Source organism: Cygnus olor, chromosome 11, assembly GCF_009769625.2.
Source record: "Cygnus olor isolate bCygOlo1 chromosome 11, bCygOlo1.pri.v2, whole genome shotgun sequence".
Taxonomy (NCBI): Eukaryota; Metazoa; Chordata; class Aves; order Anseriformes; family Anatidae; genus Cygnus; species Cygnus olor.
The window spans coordinates 11,515,406-11,542,464 of record NC_049179.1 but is presented as its reverse complement, the minus strand read 5'-3'; the positions used below and the strand labels follow the sequence as shown (position 1 = coordinate 11,542,464).

General features: G+C 39.1%; 1 protein-coding gene across 5 annotated transcripts; it reads right to left on the bottom strand.

Moving 5' to 3' along the window:
* Positions 1 to 383: 383 nt before the first annotated feature.
* On the bottom strand, positions 384 to 27,056 carry GATM (glycine amidinotransferase). Of its 5 annotated transcripts, XM_040569370.1 has the most exons (12): positions 25,092 to 25,411; positions 24,914 to 24,995; positions 13,965 to 14,082; positions 12,943 to 13,161; positions 8,351 to 8,465; positions 7,089 to 7,284; positions 6,146 to 6,336; positions 4,761 to 4,898; positions 4,343 to 4,507; positions 3,499 to 3,562; positions 3,267 to 3,383; positions 384 to 1,382 (listed from the first exon to the last, which is right to left on the bottom strand). In XM_040569370.1, the coding sequence occupies exons 6-12, from the start codon at positions 7,183 to 7,185 to the stop codon at positions 1,270 to 1,272; spliced, it is 885 nt and encodes a 294-aa protein (XP_040425304.1). In that variant the 5' UTR covers positions 7,186 to 7,284; positions 8,351 to 8,465; positions 12,943 to 13,161; positions 13,965 to 14,082; positions 24,914 to 24,995; positions 25,092 to 25,411; the 3' UTR covers positions 384 to 1,269. The 5 variants fall into 5 exon arrangements, with proteins under 5 accessions (XP_040425304.1, XP_040425301.1, XP_040425300.1 ...); XM_040569367.1 differs by lacking the exons at positions 8,351 to 8,465; positions 25,092 to 25,411 and adding an exon at positions 26,545 to 27,056; XM_040569366.1 differs by lacking the exon at positions 8,351 to 8,465 and having other exon boundaries at positions 25,092 to 25,409.
* Between the last annotated feature and the right edge of the window lie 3 nt (positions 27,057 to 27,059).

Genomic DNA, 27,059 nt, shown 5'->3' with positions numbered 1-27,059 from the left:
CAGCTGCTGGCAAAATACGACAATGGGGCTTTATAGTTTGTTGATAACTTAAACGTGAGCATGTTATGCCTGACAGCTGATTTTGCAAAACCTTTTCCGTGTAGTTGCACTGTATTGTATGGAGTAGTAGCTTCCTCCCTACTGTGATAATAAACATCTATTGAGGGTACTCTCCCCCACCAGTCCTACTTCTCGACAAAACACAAACAACAACATGTTATGTGAACAATATAGTACAAGGATTTCCTGCATTAAGATGTTCCATATTTTACAGAAAAAGCCATGTGTATTTTCTATTTCCAGCTGTATGCTGGATTTTACAAGCACCTAGCCATCCAGATATTTCATGCTTACTCCTTTTCAGAAGAAAGGCAACACAAACAGAGAATGCAAAAAAGTTTATTAGCATAAAAAGTACATATTCAGTAATCAATACTCAAATCGCGGTATCTGCTACAGTTGAAGGAGGTTGCATGAGCAGTGAAGGAGGTGTCAGCTCTTTTTTTTTTCTTTCCATTTTTTTTTAGTTACGTAAACAATTCACAGCAAAACCTGTAGATGCAGACTATTAGCTACCATTTGTACACTTTAAAAAGTTAAATAAAAGAACCAATTTCAGCAATACAAAAAGTAATATAAAAAAGTGTTCAGATGCATGACAAATGCATTAGAAGAAAATGTAGACGGACATCACAAGTAAATGAAAATAATGTTTTAAAGTTAGATCATACTGGAAATTCTCTGAATATCTGTATGGCCCAACATGAAAAGCATTATAAAATTACTTGGTTCCATAAGAGATCTGTACAGTCGCATCTGTTTTAACTGCATTAAACACTAATATATTAGAACAATAAACCGATTAAAAGGAATAAGAAATGTTAATTCAAGTTTAACATTTCAAGCTGCCTATTTGATAGAGTATCAGACAGAGGTAGATGTCCAATGTTAGTGACCAAACTCATCTAGCAAGAGCCTTTAGCCATCTTGTCAAGTTTTTACATTCAAAGCCAATGTGAGAGGGCTTCGTAGATGAAGGATGTCTTTCAAAAAGCCAGCCAGAAAACCTGTATTGCTGATGGAAGTAGTTTCAATTATATTGCTTAAAGTGAAGAGTACCTAAGAATAAATCATTCCCTAGACCACTGTAAGGACACCACTGATCAAGCACTATAACAAATTAATTTCACTTTTGTTAAAATGGCTGCATGAGCTCATTTCCTATGCTTATTTTAGAAGCTGAACTATAGCTGCCTAGTTAGCTCATGACTAGTCAAAATAAGATTGCAGGGTACCACGGCGGCGGATATCACATGTCCAGCAATGGAAACCACCTCCCAATGAATTGGCATGGCGAATATTCACTTTAATTGTAGAAATGCCTGCAAGAAACATACATTGCATACTTTTAAATGAAAATCTCAGATTCATGTGGTAAGCTTTGATCAGAACATTCTATGATCTGATAAAAGATTATCTAAAGTATTTCCTACTCATTTGTTAAGAATTTCTTTCCCCCAAATTCTAGGCAGAGAACAAGCTAGGAACACAGCTAATTTGTTTATTTCAGCCATGCCCTCAGGAATAATACAGTACCTGGTGCACAGCTGGTGTTTGATGTGTTATGACATGTCAGTCAAAAAGAAAATCATTTTCTTCAGCATGTGAAAAATTAGTTGAAATGCCACTACGATATGTGACCAAGGCACATTTACATAAATCTGTGCAAGCATTTACAGTTCAGTCGCTGAATATACTCTTTCAAGTGCCTTTCAAGAAAACCAGAATTGAAAGTACGGATCTCCAAGACCCTCTTTCTCTGAGAGGGGGAAGAAAAAGCTGTTATACTTATTACCTAGGTTAAGTTAAGCTTCCTCCCACTTCTTTTCAGCTCTGATTTTTCAGCTGTGGCTCAGCTTACACAAAGTCCTGAGAGATGGATTAGGATCAGAAGACTTTTCTGTTATGAAGCTTGACTTTTTCTTTCTTAGTACTTTTGGGAGATCAAGAGCAGTTCAGTACAATCCACCATCTAGGTCAGAAATACTTTCATTCCCAGCAGACCCATCTCAGTCCTATGAACTTACTGACTACAGAATTTTATGTAGAACTTGCACAGAGTAAAGTTCAAGTGTGAAGGATGTGTCACAACTGGCATTAATAGCCTCATTTTCTAAGTATTTTAAAGTATTTATAGATACTCTGCTCCTTGATCATGCAGAGAATTAAACAACCCAAGACTAGAAAGCTAGAGTTGTTCACTAACAGCTGTATACCCAGTCTTTTAAAAGTAGAATAAAACATTAGATTGCATGGTTCTCATCTGTGAACTGTCTCAGATTTGAGGGAAGCTTCAATCAAGTGCTCTCTTCCATGAGCAAAGCAGCCTTTCTTCTAGGTTCAGTTATCTTTCACCTTCAGTTCATTCTCTCTCATTAGCCTTCTGCTTGTGGGAGTGTTCCTTCTCATTCTCCAATACAACGATCCCCCACTTTGCTTGATTTTTCCTTATTTACCCATCAGTCCATCTAATCTGTCAACTTTTGCATCACCATGTGCTTATCCTGCAGCAAGAGTCAGCTGGCTATAGCACCAAGCAAAAGTAGACTACCCTCCTACTGACCAGCTATGAGCTGTAAGTAGACCTACCCAAATCCTTCTCTCCCGGCATGATGGGAACAGTTGGATTAACTGCATGAGTTCAGCAAATTAAGTCTATTTTATTTGTCTTTCCAGGGAGCAGTGCATAAGACTTGGATTTTTATATTCAATAATAGTTATCCTGCCACTGCATATCTAAAGGAGTTCTGCCCTATCTAAGGTTACATCTTGCAGGAGAGAGATTCTCCGTAAGTGAGCAGAAATACCTAGGTTAAGTAGTCTTAGTTTGAAGTATAAAGAGAAGGAAAATCTGAAGCATTTTGGCAGTATCACTCAGCAATACGTATACAATCCCTCTAACACAGAGTTTGACTTTGAAACCAAACAGATAGTTTCACATTTAAAAAGTTCATTCAAAAGCTCATGCTATAAGCAATTTTAATTACTACTCATACCTTCTTTTGCTTCAAGCTGTAGGTATGTCTTAAGCATTCAGGAGAGAAACCACTGAATGACTGTTATTTATTAATCCGATTGTTTGAATACCTTTCTCCAGTGCTGGTTGCTTTGACTACTATCAGTGAAGCCTCCATTCATCCTGATGCACACAGTTGAGCTCAAGATCATTTCATTTTAAGTGTATGTTAAAATAAGTTAGGACATACCCAGTTTTTCAAACATCTTCTGAATTGAAGTCTCATTGGCATCGACCATCACGCGTTTCTCATCCAGCATTAGGACATTCATGGAGAGCCATTTAGAAGACATCCACAGTGGGTGATCTAAACACAGGAGAACAAACCTGCTACAGTAACTGTAGACTTTGTACCAATGTTGCCCCATAAGAATATGCTTAAGAATATTATGGAATTATTAGAAAAAAAAGTATGAATATACCATCTGGGATGAGTGGCACAGGGGGGTGAATCACTGTCCAGCCTGCTTTCTTGAAGAGATCAATCTGAAAAATAAATTTAGTTAGATTCTAAACAGGCTTCTTAAAGCATCACATTATGTCATCCAACCTATGCCACATTTTCTCAGGGTAGTTCAGTATATACAACACCCCCTTCCCTTGTGTTCCATCCACAAAACCAATTTTTGTACAAGCACATTTTGAAGACCTTTTCCAACTTAGCATACTACTAGCATAGTTCTACTGTTTTTCTTAGTATAAGCTAAGTATACAAAGATACATTAAAAACAAAGACGATATATGCAGTTTAGAGCCTGTCAAGTGAAAACGATATTTGTAAGAATGTTAAATAAGTATTATATTTTTTAGGATTATTAATTTCCCTATAGGAATCACTGATATGAATTACAGTGCTCTTTATAGAAACAAAACCAGCAAAAATACCACAGAGTTACTTCCGCACTGTACTTCCTGAGAAGCTTAATATGCAGTCTATTTAACAAAGGAAACAAAACATAGGTATCCGGTGGAATATGTTTCTCTCGGAATAACACAATTAAGTTAAAAATAAGAGGAGGATAATTTGGATAAAGAGAATCGACTTTTCAACCTCATTGCTTGAATACTTGGAGGAGCTCTTTATTCACGTGTAACCACGAGAGGGAGCTCTAGTCCTAAAAACTCAGTAAGCAACCCAGCCTGCCAGTATTTTTAAGAAAAGCCCCTCTTCACCCTCACTTCAAACGATTTAAATGATGAGTAGGGATATCTGAATCATTTAAAAATATCAAACACTTGATATTTTCTCCTTTGCTGCAGTCTTACCTGGTAGCAGGGACGGTCTGGGTTAGACAGCACAAGACCAGGTCCAATGATATTAAATGTGGCATCAATGTGCATAGGGTTTGGATCCTTAAAGGATATTACATGCACTCTATAGTCTGGTGCAAGATGTCGCCTCATCCATTCAATGCCCATGTAATTAGTAACCTAAAAACAGAACAAAGTTTCACTAGGCTAGAATATAAATGACATCCAAATTTAGTTTATATAAGGTTTTATTTAAATAAATATTTAACACCAAAATACTAGAACCCTGTGCCTCTAGCTAATATTTAACAGATACTCTATAAATACCAGATTTTGTCAATACTAATATTTTAATGTTGTTTAGAAATGTAAATATAAAAATATCAATCATCAAAGATAGATAACAACACTGTTGGAAGAAACCTTTGTTTACCTGACTCCTTTGTACAAAGATATCTCTTCCAGCTCTAATGAAGTCAGCAGCATCAAAGCATGGCTCAAATTCAGTAGTTACAAATTTTCCCTGAGCAGCCAGTTTGTGCCTGTCTTCAACAGAGCAGATGGGATAATCCTAATTCAGAAAGGAGATAACTTTAGGTTGGAGCTAGTAGGCGAAAGTTTTCAAACCATTTGCTACTGATGAGCATTTTGAAATGAAGAAGATATGTTTATATTGATAGCTAGTATGTTCCGTATGTTCCCTTGGAGTTGGTTTGTTTTTCTTACTTCTAAATGAGTAGAAGAAAAAGCATAATTATGGAATTTTAAATAAATAGAGTTTCAATTACATTCAAGAATAGGTGATGGTATAAGAGAAGAGTTATATCAAGAAGTTAATTGTTTGTCAGAACCACTGTCTCGATAGTATACTGACTTGTGCATTGAAAGTATTCATTACCAGTTGAGTTTAACTACCAGTCCAACAAACTATTGCACAGGGACAGAAATACTTGTATGCAAGCTATTTCCTAACACAGGTGGACTTTGCACTTTTTCAACATTTTAGATTGAAGTACTACTTTAACTTAGAAGGTAAAATTTCAGGAATTAAAATACATTTTAGAACAATGGAATTAAGAACAGATAAGGTGGAAAAAACAGCACAAACAAAAGCTACTGGATAAGTAAGTATGCTTTACAATAGGCTCTGGATGTTTTCTAATATTGACTGATTACTCTAGGGTAATTTCATTTAATAAAGACCTCCTTGCATCACTGGGAAGTTGTCGCTGCTCCCAAAAAGTTATAATCATTTCACAACCAATTTAGCTGCACCTATTGTAGATGCTACCAAGATCCTAATGCAAATGGGAGCCTATAGAAAACTACCAAAATTGTCAAAGTAAAGTATTACAGAAGAAAAAAAAAAATCACTTATATTCAGAAGGTAAATAGTCACAGTTTAGATCTTTCACTATTTCTTCTTGTAGCTTCCAAAATACAAGTCCTTCATGCAAAACAAGAATTGTGAGGTCTTTTTGGTGAAAAGAAATATACATAACTCTTTCCCACCTTCCTGATATATTCGGGAAATATTAATTCTTTGAAGTACATTTTGTGATGACCTTTGAGCATTCTTTCCTCTTTAGCAATGCTAAGTTACAGTCAGTAATCAAAACAATTCAGAGTAGACCTGATTGCAATAGGCACAACTTCCTGTTTCTTATTACACAGGTGCACACTCAGTTTCACCTGGATAGACTGTAGAAAGTTTTCCAACATTAAAGAAAACACAAATTCACTTATTTCCCTCTCCCTTTGTGAAACAGATTTCCGGTTGAAATTAGCAAAAGTTCTGAAGCAAAATGAGAATAATACCTGATCATAGAGCTCATCTGCCATTGTGGGTTTGGGAGCAGTTGTCCACTTAGCACCGCAGTTGAAGTACTCTTTAATTATTCGTCTATACGCTCTGTACTCAAAGAAACGAGCACGCCAAGCCATAGGCGCTTCAATAATTTCATTTCCCACCACCAGCAGGATGTCTCTTGGCATGGCAGCATACATACCTAAAAGGAAAAAGCGCATGAACCTATGAAACAAATAGGCTTTTCTCAGATTTTTCAGGTTCTTCGCTTTTTACCACCATTTTTACCATTACTTCTCTACCCGAAAGACTTGCAAAAAGCATCTTCACAAAAGTCAGGAAAATAGCCCATAATAAGGCTCTTATTGAGAGTCTTCAATTTTTCAAAGTGACATTTTCCATTCAAAATACTTGCAACATTTTGCTACAAAGCCTCATTCATAACAAGTTTACAGCTAGAAGGAAGTCATCCGCAATCTACAAGTCTCCACAGTCTGATTAATGGAAACTAACTAGACATATGCTTATGAACTACTCAGAAGACTTCTATAAAAGTTAAGAGGTAGTGGGTTTTCCAAGAGTACCTCATTTTTTGTGTGTCATCCTTTTAAATAGTAATAGCATAGAACAGGAATTTGATGCAATGCAGAACTAGTCCCAATAGGGTACATAAATAAGAAACAAGCAAAAAAAATACAGCTTTGTTATTATATTGCTAATAATTTTCACAATTATTACCTGGTCCCCACTGAACTTCTACTAGTAAAAACTAACTTAAGAACATGCCTGCCATGAAGGGAACCTGAAGACCACAATTGATACAAAGTTGAGTAGGATCTACCCTCTCTGGATACTCCCGCTCCAAGCAGGAAGTTAGGCTAGATGGCAGCCGAAGTGTCTCAGACGAGGGAGTTAAACAGACTATACACCCTTCAAGAGCGGAATAGTATTTACCTGTAGATTCAAAATCAGGTGTTTTATACTTCACAGACCAGTCAATTGGATCAGGCCTCTTGACAATTACACCTTCTTTTTTCAAAATATTGCACATCTCCTCAATTTCAGCAATAGCTTTTTTTACATGGTCTTTGGGGAAACTCTGGCCTCCAAATTTCTGATAAAATCCCCAATACTTTTCATATGTGTTGGCCTAGAACAAAAGGACAAGTGACAAAGAATAAGCATCGGGTTTTTATGGCAAAGTGAAATAGATGTATAACATACAATTCTTCATGTTCAGTTCTTTCACCATCTCTACATTGCATTGTATAAGTTACAACATAGTGCACCTTACATTTGATTCCTGCTCTAATTTGAGGAGTTGGTAAAAGCTGTTAATGGCCTGCTGATCGTTCTAAAATGAAGGGCTGGTGTGAGACAGTGGAAGGAAGGTGGAAGATTCAAGACTTCAGACAAATGCTGCCAATTATTCCCTGTCAAGAACTCCTATCCTAGGAGCACTCTGCTGTCTTTTTGTGGTCACCTCTAGCTATTAATACTTATCACTGGCAAGGTTTTGCTCAGATGTTTTATGATGTGCATGTGTCCAGTTATTAAATATGTTTAAGTGCAGATGTTAGACTAGTTGTGAATAGCTGATGGTGTCTTCACCAAATAGTTACACATAGCAACAGAATTAAGTTTCAGCTGTACATGCTGAGAAGACTCACTCAACTAGCACGCAGTTTCAGTACTGCTGATAGACTGGACACAGGGCATGATGCCCGAGAAAAAGTCCTTTGATGAGCAGCAGAAAAAGAAAAAGGAGAAATCAGTTCTGGAAAGGGGAGAAGTACACATTTCATTCACATTTGCAAAGTTAGTGTTATGACTTTTAGATGGGATTTTCAGGGCATTTTCTTTCCTCCTATTTTTGGATATAGATGGAATCAGTAGCTTTAAATTCCTTGTTCCTACGGATGGAAATACTACTACAAATAATGTAATAAATTCTTTCTTTAGAAGTCTTTTCCCCTCTCTAGTCATAGCCCTATAGAAAGTCTCATTATTATCAAATCACAGACGAAAACCAAGACAGTCTACATAAACAACTCCTATTTACACTTCAGTGAGTATTTACTAGCTACTGTTGCCAAGTGGCCATGAAAAATTTGGTCCTTGTTACACTAGACCTGTACAAACACACCAGTCATAAAGGAAACCCTATAGACATATTATTTAATAAGGCTAGCAAAAATTCACCTGTCTGTAATCACCTTGTTAAAACCTCACTTTGGTACTGTCACAGTAGTGGCATCAGGAATTGTAAAGCAGCAACAGATGATATGCCCTGTTGGCTAGAAGTGGCCATACTTCAGGTAATGCAGAAGTCTAGAAAATGCAAGTGATAAATTCATCTGTCAGGGTTGGATTAAAACAAGTATAACACTTACAGGCCAAAATCCTCTGCTCCTGAAATCCTCTGACAGTCTTCTCAAATTCAAAAATAATAATAATAATTCAGAATTATGTCCTTGTACCCATGGATGAAAAGAAAAAACAGAGATTTTCAAAACAGATTAGGCTGCTTCAGCAGCGTGTCTTTGGAAGCACTTCATTCAGATTTATAAGCTGTTGAAACCAGCAACTTTGATGGGTCTCTGCTAACACTAGCGTGACAGGTGAACACGTGCAAATGTATCCCTTCGGAAATAACAGCAGAAAGCATCAGAAACAGTAAAGAGAGAGGTCAGGACCTCCCTCTACCAATTCTGCTCATTCAGACAGCATGAGTGACAGCAACGGGACACAGGAGAACCTTGCCCTCCTGAACATGAGGAAGACTCATGCAATTGCAGTCCTTATTGCCTTCCAGAGTGCACCGCTCTGGACAGAAACAGATGAACCCCCAACAATGAATGTTGCTAGTATGGTGTGTGAGTCCCAAGTAGGCAAGGCAATTCTGCTGAAGGCATCATGCCTGATCTCCATTCACAATCCAGGCTATCCACCGCACTCTCTACTATTTCTGGTTATTTGCCCTCAAACTATAGAGGTAAGATAGAAGGGGGGGAAAATTCAACCTTTTAGACATCCTTAACATTTATACAGAGAGACCAAGCAAAGGTCTCTGTATGGCCCTGCTGCTCCTCCACTACTGAAACATATTCCCATCCTTCCTGGGGGAATTTATTCCTTCCCTGCCCCATGCCCCACTGCTACCCCTCTCCTCCCCCCAAGGTCTTGGGTGATTTGATCACCTCAGATTTGCCAGCTGTTCAGAAGTCACATGCAGATCATATGAACTGCCTAGCATTCCCATGGACTCCTGTTCTGCTAATGAGACAAATTTGTTCTATGGAGTAAAGCTAGTTATTTTCAGAGCCACCCGTGTTATATTTGAATCTCTTTAATTCCTGAGAGGTATAGCTCTCCTTTACTACTGCTCCTGTTTCTCAAATGTGAAAAATGACACTTGTGGTGCCTTAATCTGATAGCGCAATCCTAAAATTACAACAAAGTAAGAGAAACACCATAACACCACTCCTATTCCATACCATAACAACACTCATATTCTGAATAGATGGGCAAGAAACTCTGTGACTGGGACATCTATTTTGTACTAATTCAGGGTTGAGATTTCAGGCCCCTTTGACCACATACTTACATACTTGCAATCATTTCAGACTTCTCAAAAAGTACCATGACCAGGAAATAGAAATGAGCTTTAAATAATATTCTCAATGCGCTTTATGAGCTATAATCTGAAAGTACATGAAAAACATGTAGTGGTATTTGGGCGGGAGGGGGGAAAGCAACATTATCTTTCTGAAAGAAATTCAAGAATGTGCTGTAAGAAAAAGATTATCTTTAAGAAAAAGGATAATCACTCCCTACAGTTGATATATATTTTAAACATTTATAGTGAGGAAATAATTAACGTTATCAATATTAATGCTCTCTAGACCTACCTTAAAGTTAGCTTCTCACTGAAGATATAATGATCTGTTGTAATAATATCTCTTCATCAAAAAAGCATTATTTAAAAAATATACTGAAAATCATTGTGAAGTACAAAGCCATAAAGCTCAACTGTTTGACTAAATGTCAACTGCTTCAGAAGAATACAACTGAATAGTGAGACTTGATCAATGTGCTTATTCAAAAGAGGGCATCTTCCTAACTGATGGAATGCTAGATAAGATTTCCTATGTTTTTCCAAATAGTGCATTTCCCTTTACGTAACCTACGCATGCCATTTCAAGCTCCCAAAAGAATATGCAATAAAGAAGCTGTCAAATGTGTCAGCTTATTAACATTCCTCAGATATTTAGAGTTTCCTATTCAATTCATTGATTCCTCCTCCTTATGCCAAGTGCATCATTTCTACATCACAGGAAAAAGGCTTTTGTTGTACTTTGAGATGTGCTTTTGGTACACACAAGACCTGAACGCATCCATACTTCCTGCACTTAAGTATCTCGTATATAAACATGCATACAGTTTTAAAACACAACATAGAAGGACCTCAAAAGCCAGTATTTATGAAAACAGCATTATGATTTGAGACGTTTTTCAGGTACAACAGTTTAGTTTTTCCTTCATACAATTCAAAATTGCTAGATTTAAACTGCAGTTTTATAACTGATAATCCTCATTCACACTTGGCAGAAGCCATGTGATATACAGCAGCCCTAGTATTGCCATTTACAGGAACATAATAGGGAAATAGATTCTTATTTACCTCCCCTACCTTTCAGACACATGGCAGGGGTTTGAATAACATCTGAATCTATTAAGATTTTTTACTATTGGCAAGGTAGGATTTAGACTACTGCTTGGATTATTCAACAACGTCCACAAGGTAGAATTACCGTAGCAATTTCTACAGCACAATTAAGACAAAAGCAGAGAAAACTAGAAAAAAAATCTCAGCCAGCACACGCTATTCCTATTAACTGTTTTGGCCAATGTATTCATCAGACTAGGCAGTTTACATAAAGAAAAGCTAAAAGTAAAGCTTGCTTTAACCCCCAGATAGTAAGTCTTCAAATTCCAGAATTAATTCTATACTTTGACACTCCTCATTAAGCTTTTAATATTGCATAGAACAATAGATCTGAGTGACCTGAGCTCATTTGTTTAGTTAGGGCTTAACAAGCACTAGAACAAGGCTAACAGTAAAGTATGTGACGTTTCAGCAAGTTAGACGTTTGAAAGAATATTTTTTTTCTGATATTAAAGTCCTTGGTCACTACTTAAGAACATAATTTTGCTCCAATGTGATGTTAGAATGTAACAAAGATAGCTGTTGGGTTTTCTCCATACTCTTTCTGTCCATTCCTTCTGGCAGTTTTAAGTACATAAATGCACACACTTATATTTTATATTAGAAATCCCAGTCCTCACTAGCTTGTTTTTCTAAAGCTGCTAGAATTTCTCTGGAGTGTCTGGAACAGGATTCCAGAGGTTGGTAAGTGAGCTACAGCTTTCAAGGAGTATTTTACAAGTCATAATGAAGTCAGTGGCAAATTTTCATTGAGCTACTGGGGCCAAGGTACCATCTCAAATATCCCAGTGTATGTCAAAGGATTACTCTTCTGTCTGGAGATTAGAACCACCAAGCTGCAGTAATTCATTCAAACTCCTCCAAACACTTTTGGCCAGAATCATAGCCCAAGTTTTAAAGAAAAATATACAAGGGTAAAATGAGCTGTAGCAAGAAAAGTTTCTTTCCACAAGTACATCCAAAGCTTCCTCTAAACTACCATTTCCAGCACTTTAAACATCTTTTCAGTATCATCTCTCCTATGCCAAAAGAGAAGAATTCCTGTGTGTGTATGCATCTGTGTCATGTCCCCTCCCCCTTTTAACATTGAGGTCTTCAGTCAATTTTGTCAAGGTATCCTGTAAAATTTTACTAAGGTCTCTCCAGCAGCTGTATTATGCCAGCTCATTTTGGTGGAATAGCCATGCATTGCATGTCCCTCCTCTAAGGCAGCAATGTGGCATCATGCTGTATCTATACTGTGACACTAGAAGAGAAAAACTCAGGATTATCCCCAGGAATGCAGGTAACAACACATGTTCAGCATTTTAAAGTCCAGGTAAAGTTCACAAAAAGAGTTCAGAGCAAGCCCAGAATTTAAGCATTTCTCTTAAACTAGAGAATGAAAGCTTCTGCTTAGTTTAAAACCATTAAATAGTCTAATGTTCTGTGTAAAGCTTTTCTTAAACATACATAAGAAGCAAAGCAAGGCTGAAATACAAGATTTTAAAGAGCAAAGAAACATAGTTTTAAGTTACTGTTATAGTTTTATGCACACATATATAAAAAAAATAAATCTGAAAAGCTGGAGAGTATACATTTCCATACAACACTTACTATAGCACATGGGAGTTCCAGTGAGCTATTTAAAAGCTATTTAAATAGAACAGTCTTACAGCTACAGACACTAATCTCTCTCAGACCATTAAGTAGACAGCTTTACTTCCTTTTCCTTCAAGTTGTAACCCTACTTGGTTTCATGCCCCAGCTCACCAATTATATCAATCCTGCCACCTATCTCAAATGCTACAATGTGTGTAGCCTGATAGTGTCTGGACTATATTACCAAATCATGCTGTACGTATTAAATACTCTCTACTATGTGGTGACTTCAGTTAAAAATTAGATCTGTTGAAAGTGGGAACAAAAAGCATAACCCCTACCAACACAGCTGAGCTGTAAAATTCCAGAAACGTAAACAACTAGCATTAGAGAAGAATTTTCATGGGTAAATACCATACCTTGTGCATTGTAAAGCTTAAGTTGCATATATAGAAACTGCACTACTTTCAATTTAAAGTTGTTGTTTTTCTTGTTTACCTTAACCTCCACAGAAAAAGGAGGAACACAAGCATTTTCAGCTCTTCCCACAATGACTTCTTCCAGTGGGTCCCATTCATTGTATGAGCAAACAGGACTGTCCTGAGGTACAGGGCTTGTAGCCTTATTGTCATCAGCAGCACAGGTGTTCTGGGAGGCCGTAGCTGCCTGGGTGCTCTGGAAAGATCGCTGCACCCATCCTGTAAAGACTCTTCCAAGCTTAAAATAGAAATAAAAATCATATTTCCCTTACAGAAGGCAAAAAGTAACAGTTCAGAAGTCCACAAGCGCCTTACACTGTAATCCTAAAACAACAAGCATTATGTGGAACATTAACAGTAACATGCTGTTTATTAGAGGCATTCTAATTTATTTGTGGCATAGTATATGCTTAAAAGACAATTTGCCTTTTAAAATACATTCTGTCTGGAGGAATAACGGCATGGGAGAACAAAACTGACAGCGATGACTCGATGTCACTGAAGTCAGTGCTGCTGAACGGGGAGGATGCCCATGCGAGCCCCTGCTACAGAAACCAGTACCGTGCCCACACTTGGCGCATCCCTGCGTGCCCGCGGCCACCGTGGGCGCACCCCAACCCTGTCGGAGCGACCCGGCCCCCGGCCCCGCCGAGCGTGGCGGCGGATCAGCGCGGCACCAACCCGCGAGCCGATGAAATGCGCCGCTTCGGCTCCGCGGCTCCCCCCGCGCAAGCACCGCACTCGCAGCATCTCCCCGGGGACTGCCCAGCTCCGCGCCGCGCCGCGCCGCCCTGCCGCGCTTTTACTGCGCCGGGACACGCCCCCGGACACGCCCCCCGCCATATTTGGCCTGCCCCCAGGGCGCGCCCCTAGGGCTGAGCCCGCGCTGCCCGGGAGCGGGGAGAGAAGGAGCAGGGGGTGCAGGGGGGAGCGGGGAGCAGCAGGAGCCCTCAGGCCCGGAAGCCGGGCAAGGGAGACGTGGACGTGGTCTGCCCGGATGAGGCAATCCTCAAAGCCGGCTGACAGCTGCTTTCGACATACCTCGGTCCCCCCTCCGCAGATGACTCTCCAGGAGCGAGATTTAAAGTTCTCTAAGAAGCGCACTGAGGCCCATCATAGCTGGTTCTAGTCACCAGATGTGTATTCTTCATTAAACCTGCTGTAGACAACAGGAATTCAATTTTACAAAACAAGTCACTAATTCATTGCTTAACAATTCAAAGTTTTAGACAACAATCTAAAGATTTTGTGATTCTTCAAAAAATAATAATAATTTGAAGGGGTGTTTCAATAAAATCCCAACCAATTACAAATTCTGGCTTCTTCAAGTGCGTATTGTGATATGAAAAGTCATCTTAAAATGAAAGCCTAAAATCGTTAGCTCCTGGTAGACTTACACTTTTTCCCCTGCAAAATCGCTCAGTAATAATATTACCAGAGAGAGACATATCTTCTAAAATGCTTCTGAAATAAGAAATTTGCTTGCTACCAGCTCTGCTCATACTTGGTAATAAAAACATTGGTAATAATTACCTAATACACGTAGTTCTGCATTTTCTCAACTTTACACACAAGTTCACTTTTAATTTTGCCTTGCAAAAGTAAAAAGACAACATAGGAAAAAATAGTTTTACCCGAGATATTTTTGTTTAAAACAGTAGAGGTCTACATATTTATTTTAACCTTATTATTTTTGGTTCTGCCTTTATCACCCATGCTGTGCCATTTATTCAACTTTACTTAATCCTCTTTCAGTCGATGCTTTGTTTTTCAGTGCTAGTGCTGCGGGGCATGTCCATGAATAGACATGATATTTAGCATCACTTCTATATATATGTGAGACCACAAGCCGTGCTAATGAACTCAGCAGACATATCTATAGCAGGGAGAAGGTAAACATCAGTACTACTAATGTATATTAAAACTACAGTCATAGCACAGAGCAAAACAGCTACAGTGTTAACACGCCTTAGATACAAGAGTAAGCAAGTTTTACTCTACTGGGTAATTAATAAATCAACAGTTTGCCTTTTTGGCACAGATAAACACTGCAGCTTCCCAGGAGAAATAGGACAGTGCAGTTTCTCTCATCATGAATTTACATACTTTAGGGAGAAAAGTTAATTATTTTAGCTGTTATGATATCAGACATGTTTTGTCCTGTTTCAAATGAAAGCAGAACTTTTTCACATCTTAGTTCATTAGGACTCGTGTGTAATATAGTTGCCTCAAACTATATTTCTTTGTATCGAATGTTTCCTTGTATCAAAAAGCTTATTCTTCTTAGTTTCAAAAAGGAATTTTCTTGATGTTACTTAATTTCTAGTTACCAATTTTTGCCATCTATTTAATAATAATAATAAAAGGTTATTCTAGTTATGCTCATATGCTTGTTATGTGATTCAGTTGATTTTGCTAAGGTCGCTCTGCTCACATTGACCTTCTAAAAGAATTAATGATTGGCTTGAGGCTAAATCCAAAGGTCTTGCTTCTTTTCCTGTCCTTCTCAACTTATCAGCTAGTTTTGGACCTTTGGATCATTCTTTCTCAACTCAGTTTACATAGTTTTTCTGACTCTGCACAATACTTCTTTTCCTACTTACTACATATATTTGATACTCTATAGGGTCCCTAAAATTGTTGCCACCATCATTACAGTGGGCTTTGTGCTGAGTGCCCTGTCATTTATTTATTTTCCTGCTGGACTGCATTTTTTCTGCTCACGTTTTTTCAGTGAAAACATTCTTTCCCATATCTCAAAGGTCTATTTCTTCCTGTTTTAGGTATAGTTCCTCCTGGCCATGAGCCAATCTTCATTTGAGTACAGTCAAAGCAGGAATCCTTTCCTTCTCCTAACTGGCATATATTTTGTCTGACGTTGAAACCTTTATTCATGCTTCATTAGCATTTTCCTTCCAGCCTTCGTTGAGGGACAGTCATTTGACCCCCAGGTTGCCCTCGCATGGGCCTTGATATCTGTAATGATATCGATGCACCACTCATCTAAAATGCAACCTAGTGGTATCCTTACGCTTCTTTCATCACTTGACCACCTACTGTGTCACTTGAAAATAAAAAATTTAAAATGTCTCCTTAAAGTAGCCCCTCACATTTCTCTGCACACCTCCCCTTATGGGTAAGAACCACCCAATATGTGCTTCATACAGTTCACATTTGTGGTGTATGAGAAGTGTCACTCTTCACAGTTCACTCTTTAGCATCAACACGAGAGTACTCCTATTTCTGTATGCTAGGTAGCTCTTTTTATCTTCCTCCTCCTCCTCCACAAGAAGGGCTTTATTCAACAATGTAAGTTTTAACAGTGACAAAAGTCACGGAACATGACAGTAACAATTACTCAAATGTAAATAAAGCTGATTTCATTCATTCAAATACCAGAAAGTTACTTAAATTTGTGCAACTCATTTGTTACCCAAATGAAATTCTAGAATCCCTCAATATTGCATGAGTCTGGGTTTATCTGCAACATTTATATTTGTGTTCTTTCAGGGTTTAGTTGGACATGTGGTTTACTAAGCAAGTGCTGAGCTCTTTGGATCGAAAAGTTCATTATAGGGCTGTATGATTTTTTTTTTTGGTAATATTCTATCCATCAGTTTTGAATGACAAAGTGCCTTGCCGGCTTATATACAACCATATCATTCTGACAACTATGTAATCCATTTAAAGCAATGTGGTTCCAATTAGCAGCAATATTCTGGCCCAAACACTAGTGTTAACAAAGATCAAAGTATAAGCTCAGCCATCTTTTTTTTTTTTTTTTTAATTAACCTTCTAATATTTATCTATTAGAGAAACAAAAGTCTCAAGAGGTTATACCACTGTTTAAATGTGAATTTCCATCTGGTCATGAATTGACATCCCACCTTTCAGAGCATCTGTTGTCGTCTGGAGTTGTAAAGTGGTATAGCAATGTGCCTGAAGCACTTGAGGGACATGATTTTTTAGGTTAAAAAACAGCTTATCCTGTCCTACCAGTATTTCTGCTCTATAACTGATTACAGTGTTTTTGTAGAGAAAGCCTGGTCTGAGCTGGTCTCAACATTTGCACATATTCAATAGTTTTTACTTATGATATCTCTATTCAACAATAAAATTGTGAGAGATTTCAGTTCCTTGTGCCTTGTCAATGATACTGCTCACTAAATTCCAGCAGAATACAACCACGAGAAGAGAATTTGGCACTGCAAATCTTATCTGTTAGCTAACAGGAACAACACAGGAGAATCCAATATGCTTCTTAGAAAGCAAGTTTCCAAATTCCAGAAGTTCAGAAATCTGGACTGTTAGAGATGGGAAGAACAGATGCATCTGAAAATATTTAAACTACATATTATTTTTCCCCTTTTAAGCTCATAATTTAGTTGTCAACTCTAAAAAAAAAAAAAAAAAAAAAAAAAAAGAAGTCTAAAAAGAGTTGAAACATTGTTAGACATGATTAAAACAATTTAACATAATATATTTCACTTTAACTTGTGACCTGTAATAAAAGCTGAAAATCAATGTACTACATTAAAAATCTTTTGAAGGTAATCTCATTTTGTGTAATTAAATAGTATAAAATCTTTCTTTATCATTCTTCACATGGAAAAGAAAGATATAATAAGATCTAATCTCTTACCTGACCAAACAAGCTACGTTTGTCATATGTAAAATGGTAGGAAATTCTTTCTCCCAGCTTCACCCACACCAGTTTAATCTTTATACTTGATGAGAAACTTTACATGACTTCTGCCTATTTTATTGCTTATAGTTATTAAAGGGCAAATCCTCTAGCGTTTGTTTTTTTTTTAATTAATGAAATAGGTGTTGGAATTGAGTGCACCCCCATTAAGTTTGCGGCACACCAGCTGAGTGGTGTGGTGGATACAAGAGAAGGAAGGGATGCCATCCAGAGGCACCTGGTCAGGCCTGAGAAGTGGGCCCACATGAACCTCGTGAAGTTCAGCGAGGCCAAGTGCAAGGTCCTACACCTGTGTTGGGGCAATCCCAAACGTCAGCACAGACTGGGGGATGAACAGATTGAGAGCAGCCCTGTGGAGAAGGACTTGAGGGCACTGGTGGATGAGAAATTGGACATGAGCCAGCAGTACATGCTTGCAGCCCAGAAAACCAATCAAATCCTGGGCTGCATAAAAAGCAGCATGACCAGCAGGTTAAGGGAGGTGATTCTTCCCCTCTACTCTGCCCTTGTGAGACCCCACCTGGAGCACTGCCTTCAGCTCTGAGGCCCCCAGCACAAGAAAGACAGGGACCTGTTAGAGAGGGTCCAAAAGAGGGTCACAAAAATTACCAGAGGGTTAGAGCACCTCTTCTACAACGAAATGCTGAGAGCTGGGGTGCTTTAGCCTAGGGAAGAGAAGGCTCCAGGGACACCTTATTGCAGCCTTTCAATACTCAAAGGGAGCTTATAAGAAAGATGGAGAGAGACATTTTACAAGGACATTCAGTGATAAGACAAGGGGTAATGGTTTTAAACCAAAAGAGTGTAAATTATATTAGATATAAGGAAGAAATTCTTCACTCAGAGGGTGGTGAGGCACTGTAACAGTATGTCCAGAGAAGCTTTGGGTGCTTCATCCCCTGGAAGTGTTCAAGGCCAGATTGGATGGGGTTTTGAGCAACCCGATCTAGTGAAAATTGTCCCTGCCCATAGCAGGGGGGTTGAGTATTGAGTTTTTAATGGTCCCTTCCAACTGAAATCATTTTATGCATATACCCAATCCCTATGCACACACCCAATCCATAGTCATATAACCTTAAGTTCTTAGGCAGCAAGACTGAAAGTTTCATTGCCTTTAAGAAATCAAAAGAGGGAAAAAAAAATCTCCGGCTTGAAAATGGGTGAATTATGTAGATGTTTTATGTAAGAAATTTAGGTAGTGATAAATCAAACTTTTCTAAGATTCCTAGCACACTGGCATGATTCAGTTCTTAGTGCATTTTTCTATTTATGCAAGCATTGCTCCTCGTATTTCTTTGTGTTAAAATGTCTCAAATTGCATTCCAAAATACTATTAAATCACATATACAATCAAAATGCATATCAACATATGTACATCAGAAGAACATATCAATATAAATATGTAATGCACTAAATCTCAATCATGTCTGATAGTTTAGGAAATCATTTAACTCTTTTTTAGGGGAACCAAGTTAATACTGTAATACTGGAGGGCTGTGAAGAAACACCCAAAACCCCCACCCAAAACAAAGCCCAGTAACTGCACAAAGGAAACAGCACAGGTAGTAGAGGTGCATATATGTGAAGGGCAGGACACCAGCCAACAAGGAGATAGAAGTTGCAATTAAATAGCAAACAATGACAGAGTTCGGGTGAGATAATCATTAGACAAATTTTTGGCTTAGAGCTAGTCCAAAAGAAGTTTTGAAATTTGAGCAAATAAAATAGTCCTTGCTCAGTGAATCCAGCTGAGTTCAAGACAGGACTTTCTACTGTCCTACCAGCTACTCACAAGTCATGATACATCACAGAAATGATTGCCTTACTAATTCAATTAGTTTCCTAGTAGAGCCTGCAGAAATGCACATTCTGACTAACTACACTGTATGTGCACATAAACACGAGTACAAACATACATATGTAAATATCTGTTTTAATTTTAGATGTCACGTTTCTATTATAGGAAGGTGACAGTGCTAAAGAAAGTTCTACGAAGGCAAGGGATTTAGTGACCATAATCCATGACATTTTACTCTGTCATTTCCAGAGACAGTGCAGTGCTGACTACTGAAAAATGCAGAAGGTTCATGCAGCAAAAGGCACATCACTTGGTCAGATAGATTTCATTCAGACCACTATTGCCATGAATACAGTAACATGATCTGCCAACGTGTTCTAGGATCAGTACTGTGACAATACTTTCTGTCCGGACTGCCAATTGAACCGCATGGCTCTACAACATTTGAAGTCTCATTAATCTCAGTCATATGGTCTTTGACATACCCTGTTTTGCATTAGCAAGTAAAGTTTCAAGACTGCTTTACATTTTGTCTTGAAGAATATTTATAGAAATTACTAGTAGAACTTTGCTATGCCCCTAAAATATCAACTGCAGCCAGTTTCCTTTTCACTCCCTGTGGAGTTAAAATTGTAGCCATATCACATCGTATCTCTGAAAAACAATTTAAAAAATCCTAGTTCCTTCAACCACTGTGTGAGTGGCAACTGCAAGTAAACTACTGGCCTCTTAATGCAAAGGTTTGCATGATTTTTGTGTCAATACTTAGCATTTGCTCCACCTGTTTTATTTCTTGGAACAGACAGAAAGCATCAGCCCTCCAGCAACCTCATCCATCCGAAGCTTCAAGGAGAGAACAGCTTAATGCATTGAATCATAGAATATCCCGAGTTGGAAGGGACCCATAAGGATCATCAAGTCCAACTCCTGGCACCGCACAGGTCTACCTAAAAGTTTAGACCATGTGACTAAGCGCACAGTCCAGTCGCTTCTTAAATTCAGGCAGGCTTGGTGAAGTGACTACTTCACTGGGGAGCCTGTTCCAGTGTGCGACCACCCTCTCAGTGAAGAACCTCTTCCTGATGTCCAGCCTAAATTTCCCCTGCCTCAGCTTAGTTGTTAGACTTCTATTTATTTTAGGAAGTCTGCTACAAAAAACATCTTTCCTCCTCTTCGCCTTTCCACACTAAAGCAGAGAATGCCATGAAGAGACTCTCTGACAAAAGTAATAAGCCACAGAACCTCAGCCAACCTGTGCATTTTTTTGAGCTTTTAAATATTCTCTTTGACAGATGTGTACTGACTCAAGCATTATGTTATAGTGTATGCAGGCAGTTTATTCCTGTGAAAGAGGCTGAAGAATCCCTGGACTAAACGAGACCACAGATTTCATCTGTTCAGTTTGCCATAGCTCAGTAAATAAGGCTGTGAGAATAAAGCTTCTTTTTACCCCATCTCTTTTTCAAAGAAAACACAGTTCTTTGATAAGCATATTCCATTACTCGATGCTCTTGTTGGCAGCAGCTGTGACTAATACTCAAGCTGTAATGCCTCTTAAAAGTCTGTCAAGTATAATTTGAAAAGTGATTTCATAAATTCATTGTGATTTATACACTGAATCTGATTCAAGCCTAAATTTAGTGGTTCAAAAACAACACTGGATTTGGACACATGGATGCCATCTACCCTTCCATCATAAAAGAAAAAAAAAAAAGCAAAGGCAAAATTTGTTGAAAAGGGGTAATTTTAAATTCTCCTGAGGTCGAGGCTCGGCTAAGTTATCTGCTTAATGCTTACCCTTTCATCTCCTCTCACCCACTTCAGTTCTTGGCAGCTAATAAGCTCTCAGCAGCAGGGAGGAGGGAGCAGGTAGCTTGCTCGCCATCACTCGTATACCCCTACTAACATAACTACCTGAACTCTGAACCAACTTCTGCTGACATAACTCTCAAAGGAGCTTGGCTTTGCATCTGTAATGAACTAAGAGAATTCTAAATCTATTTACGGGATGGAAACATTCCCTCAACTCCACAAAAGAACATTGAGCAAGACACCCTTTGGGGTTTCTGTATTAGGAGACAGGATAATTCCTGAGCTTTGACGGCTCCCTTCCCTGATCTTGAAGAGCACATCTGCTCTGCTGAATTCTAACCATCTCTGTCCAGGGAGGATAAGGATGGGCTCAGTACCAAGAATCCAGCTACCATCCAGTGCCAGGAATCTCTCACATGTCATCGTAGAACATTACTATTTGATTCCTAGAATTTCATACCAGTTGCTTTTAACACATCTACAACAGAAAGATGAGTTACACTATGAATCAGAGCACTTCACCTTCAGCCAGTTGTAACCGAGCAGAGAGCTGTGTGTGAGCTGGCATCTCAACAGAAAATAGTTCGCTGTTCTAACTTTCATAGCTTAGAAGTAAACACGGCATCGTAAGAAGATTTGGTGGGAAGTTTCCTACCAAAACAAGTTCTTAGTTGCAAAATGACAATTTCTTGAAACGAGAAAGTTTCATTAAGAGTTTTTAGATCCAATATATGTAGGTAGAACATATGAAAGGTTCCCTTCTCTTCTCCCACTTCCTGCTCCAGTTTTCCATGCAGGCCTCTGGGAAGACAGATGCTCATAGTCTGCCATGAGTGCTACATGTGTGCTACAAGCCTTCTGGCTTTGCAGCAGGATCAACTCCAACAAGAGCTGCTGTGCCTACACTGTTAGAAATCTATGTGTGGCACATAAATCTAGACCCTCTATATGGTTTTGCCTAATGAGTCATGCCATGTTTATTCACAGCCAGGTTGCACCTCCTTTACCTTTTAATAGTAATTTCGTTAACACAAAGGAACATAAAGGAAGTTGGGACAGAGTGCAGCAAAGCAAAGGTACCCTGCAACATACAGATTTCTTGTGGGGTGTTTTTTTTTTGGCGGGTGGATGGACAGGGGAGCAGGGAGAACAGAAGGACTGTGCAATCCATCAGACAAAACTTTCTTGAAAATTCTAGGGTCACAGGAAAGGTTCACTCACTTGGAAAAGTTTTTTGGAGACTGTTGATTGCAAAGTATTTCAGTGAACAGAGGTGTCAAATTAGCTGCAGGGCTGACCAGCAACTAAGCTCACCTAGCTGATCTACTAGAAATCCTGATGCATTACAAATTTGTAAGCATCATTCACCAGAAGTGGGGAAAGATCTGGAAAAATACCAATAAACTGCTGATGTTAGCACAGTTTAAGTGGTGCCAGTGCATGTGTTTCACTGACCCTCATCTCCTGAACCTCTGCCAGACTGCGAGGCCAAAAATGGAATGGCTCGAACTTTGCCATGGATAGGTTCACTGACTTATCTCTCCATATACTACGAGCTTGGTTGTTGCATTCATGATTTTTTTTTCCTGGTTAATAGGACCAGTTGCACCTTGCAACTCATATAGAAGAGGGAAGGGAACAGAAGGAGAATTTGAGACACTGCATGTAGGGAAGGAGATTGAGCTGCTGCTTATCATCTCCTCGCTCCCTCCTTTTCATTGTTCATAGTACTAATATGACCCTTGATGAGCCAATTCTACTCTGTGAGTCAGCAGGGAACTCACCCAGCAAAATATATTCTGCTGGTTTAGTGAGCTGGATTGGTCGCTGAAGGGTCAGAAGAGCATTGGAGCTGCAGTAAGGGAGGCAGAGGTAGAAGGCCACATAAGGATGAGAGGGAAACAGAATCACCCCTTTTGGCCACACCAATGAATTAGATCAGGTCAGCCTGTCTCATCTAATTGCAACCTCACAGAAACACTGACATAATACTGCAAATAAACCCTTAAAAGCAACTGCAAATTTGAAAATGTGTCAGGTAGGCATTTCAAACTGGAAACTGAAGATAGATATCAGCTTAGCAGTCCTGAAAAATATCCCATTGGGAGTGTCAGGTGAAGCAGACAAGACAAGAAGAAACCCCAGCTGATTTGTTACACAGACTCACTCAAACCACAAGTCTTCCACTCTGAACCCCGTCTCAAAAAAAAAAAAAAAAAAAAAAAAAAGGAAAGCTGCGTACAGAGTGCTGGGCTTTCCCATGATTCCTGTCCCTTAATTAGCAGAACAGTGAGCTTGAATCCCAAATTAACACAGTGTTCCAGCTACTTTTTACCCTCTGGTGACATCTTGTGGAAAAAACAAAGATACCCCTGCCTGCTGCCTAACACACCGAAGCCACGGGTGGCTGAACCTGCAGAGTGGAAGTCTCTTTCCCAAGTCCACAGGAGCTCTGTAGCTATTCTCTATGTTTTAGTTTGTCTTTATTTTTTCTTTCCCTTACTGTTCTATGGATAGTGCAAACGAGCACTGTAACAACAAACCCTGTACAAAGAACTGAAAATAGAGGTATTAAAAAAGCAAATAGGAGAGTAGAGCACAGAAACTGAGAAATGAGGAGAGTAATGAACTAATTCCTTGAACTACGTTTTCTACTAATAAACATATCATTTATATTTTCTAAAGCTGAGGATAATCAACTTTTGAGCAATTAGGGTATGATAGTTAAAGTCAAAGGGAACCTACAAACTGCTTGCCACAGTGGCAGGAGAAAGCAAATAATCAGCACCACACAATCAAAGATCTTTGTACACCCCGAAATACTAAGCGGCTAACCCTCCCAGTATGCTTGTATACCATTGACAGAGGCTAGAAGCAAGAACCCAGCTCAGAATTAAGTCCAGACACTAAGAAATGGAAAAGGTTAGTAATACTTCATACCAATATTATTTTGGAACCTCCATTTTGAAATATTTGCACATTCTTTATGAACAACATAAAATTAATTTATCATATTTCTTTAACTGCATATGTCACCTGCAGAGGTGTAATTTTTATTAATCTAGCAAGAAAACTTTGTATGAAAGATTATTCACTGTTCTTAACTTCAAGGTCCTTAATTTCTGCAGCCATTCTAGGAAATTTAATATTTAAACTTTTCAACAATCTATTTCTCTACCATAGTATATTTTTAAATAATTGAATGCAAGCGATCAGCTGATGTTTATGGCTTTCCCAGCTTATTTCTTACATCTACTCTGAAACTACTTTCTGAAAAACTATTCCAGAACAACTTTCCATTAAGATATACTTATTTCAGAACATGAATTTCTAAACAAAGAGTTATTCCATAATAGCTGTAGCCCTTTAAAGTCACCCCCTATCTTATATCACAATAATACATACCAAAGATGTAACACTCCTGTTCTTGGAAGGAAAAACAATTTCATATCTTCCTAATAAAAAAAAAAAAAAATCATACCTCATCAAGAATAATCACCTATCCAATAGAAAATAGAATAATCTTCTCCTTAGAAGTTCTGATATATGATCATCCCCAGCAAAGATGATGAACATTTTGACAGTAACTTCAAAGGAAACAATTGAGCCAGTGTTCTCTAACGTTGTTAATCACTGAACTTTTTATTATTATCATTATTAAAAACAGCAACTCACCAATGGGTAGTAATTTGCCATCCTGCCATTTTCATCTGCTACCTCTGGACACCTACATTCACCAGTGTAAGTGGATGTTATGCTGAAAACAAAAGTAGGTTAGGTTAGACTCATAATGTTGGAACAAAATCACAACTATATAACAAGAAATACATTTCCTTTTAAATTATGCTGGCACCTTGAAATGTCATTCCACAGAGAATATTGTTGCAGAGAAAAGAAAGTTCCATGAACGTCAGCTGTCATGGAGATATCATAAAAGGATATCTGTGTTTCAAGTGCTTCCACAAAACATTAGAAGAACGAAAGCTGGAAAGAACAAGACTATGGAGGGGAGCATACATGGGAAATCAAACACTCGTTAACAGAGCACCCACTGAAACCACAGTGATCAGCTGCAAGCAGCCTCTTGTCTCCACACAGACTGACTGTGGGGGCTCTGCAGGGGTGCCCGGGCAGTGTCAAACACTGCTAAGAGGCCTTCTGCAGTGCCTGACCCAGGGGCAACAGCCAGCACTGCTGACTGCTTGCAGTGGGTGAGGCCCTTGACCAGTTTCTGGCACAGCCTCAAGCACACATGCTTCTTGTACCGCTAAACACGTGTTAGCTAGTCACAGGAGACTCTGTCAGCTTTCTAGAATAACTCCAGATTTGCAGTAGCTAATTGGGAAAAAAAAAAAAAAGGGGGGGGTAGGGAGGGTATTAAATAGGGTTTACTGAACTATGAAACTAGCAAACAAGTCAACAAAAAAGCACTTCTTGTCTCTAGGCTAACAGTATTTAAACCGATATTTGGATTAGTAAACCAAGATTCCTGGAATAGCAATTCCCCCACAAAAAATATTTAAAAACCAGAAAAGCACCAAACACTTAAAACCCAGATCATGTGTGTGGCACATTTCATGATATATTAGCCTCAAATGACATATGAAATAGCAGTTAATTACCTATTAAAACTGCTATGATAATAAGAAATACTTGAACACACAAAACTGTATCTAGCAGTGGACTAACACCTCAACCCCTTGGGATTACTGAAGAAAACCAGATTGTCCCAGTGTACAGTGCAGACTCATTCCTAAGAGGACTTTGCTTCATGATTTTAGAGAACAAAACAAATCTTAGCATTAAATCAAAAGTATCAGAAGGAACAGTATAAACATAGGTAGCTAGGGCTTGGTAAACATTAGAGAAAATAACAGGAACTCAGGAAGCGTAGTGCCTAGTAATGCTGACGTAATTACTGCCTTGTGGGTAAAGAAGTACCAGATTTGACATAGAAGAGCAGAAAACTGTGACTGAGAAGGCAATAAACTTTTCCCTCGGTGGTGAAGGAAGGAAGGAATTAATCTTTCTTCACAGCAACAGCTGCTTAAACTTCACTGAGAAAAGCAGCGGTTGCAGGCTTATCAGAAGGGCAAAATTCTTGCGTCAGGGTTGTCAGGGTAACCAGCGTCTCTCCAAGCCCTGGGCAGGAGCAAGACTGAGAGACTGGGGCTGTAAATCGCTTTTGTGCATCTAAAATACTAATAAACATTTTTATTTGCTTCAAAATAATAAAAATAAATAAATAAATCACCCCCCACATTTTCAGCTGACTCAGCTCCTATTTACCTATTTAGTCTATTTACTCCCCAGTGAGGAAGAGCACGAGGACTGGTACATCCCGAGAGGTAGGGAGCATGAAGTACGTGCTCTCCAAGTCAGCTCACCCCTTGTCTGCCTCATCCTAAATTTCTCTCAGTGGGACCCTTGACTAGGCTTGGCTGCCTGTGTCCCTGGTGGCTGGAGGTTGAAACTCCAGATGATCTGAGCCCCCTCAGGCTGCGTTCTGCCGTCAGAACGAGCACCAGTCTCATTCGCAATGGAAGATGCCAGCCTCATCCGAGGGCACTGAAGACTGAGGAGGAGGAGGAGGACTGACGGTGCAGGTCAGTCAGCACCTGCTGGTACCACGGTGCGATAGGGGCAGGCTGCTGGGCTGTGCCTTGAGGCGCCGCCGGGAGAAGGCAGGCAGCACCCAGAGCTGAGGGAGCCGCCTCGCTGAGGACAGACACACTGCCCGGCCTTAGACGGGGACCGAGAGAGGACCGACGGCCGCCAGGAGGCGCGGCAGGAGGCAGGCGCGGCCGTTGGGCCGCCCTCT

Excerpts from the sequence above, each read along its gene's own strand:
- GATM (XM_040569365.1), bottom strand. The coding sequence starts at position 13,673 with ATGCTGCGAGTGCGGTGCTTGCGCGGGGGGAGCCGCGGAGCCGAAGCG. Across the intron at positions 3,384-3,498 it reads TGTGCCACTCATCCCAGATG|ATCACCCACTGTGGATGTCT; the intron begins GTATATTCATAC and ends TCCTGTGTTTAG. Across the intron at positions 1,383-3,266 it reads GAAGATGTTTGAAAAACTGG|GCATTTCTACAATTAAAGTG; the intron begins GTATGTCCTAAC and ends TGTTTCTTGCAG.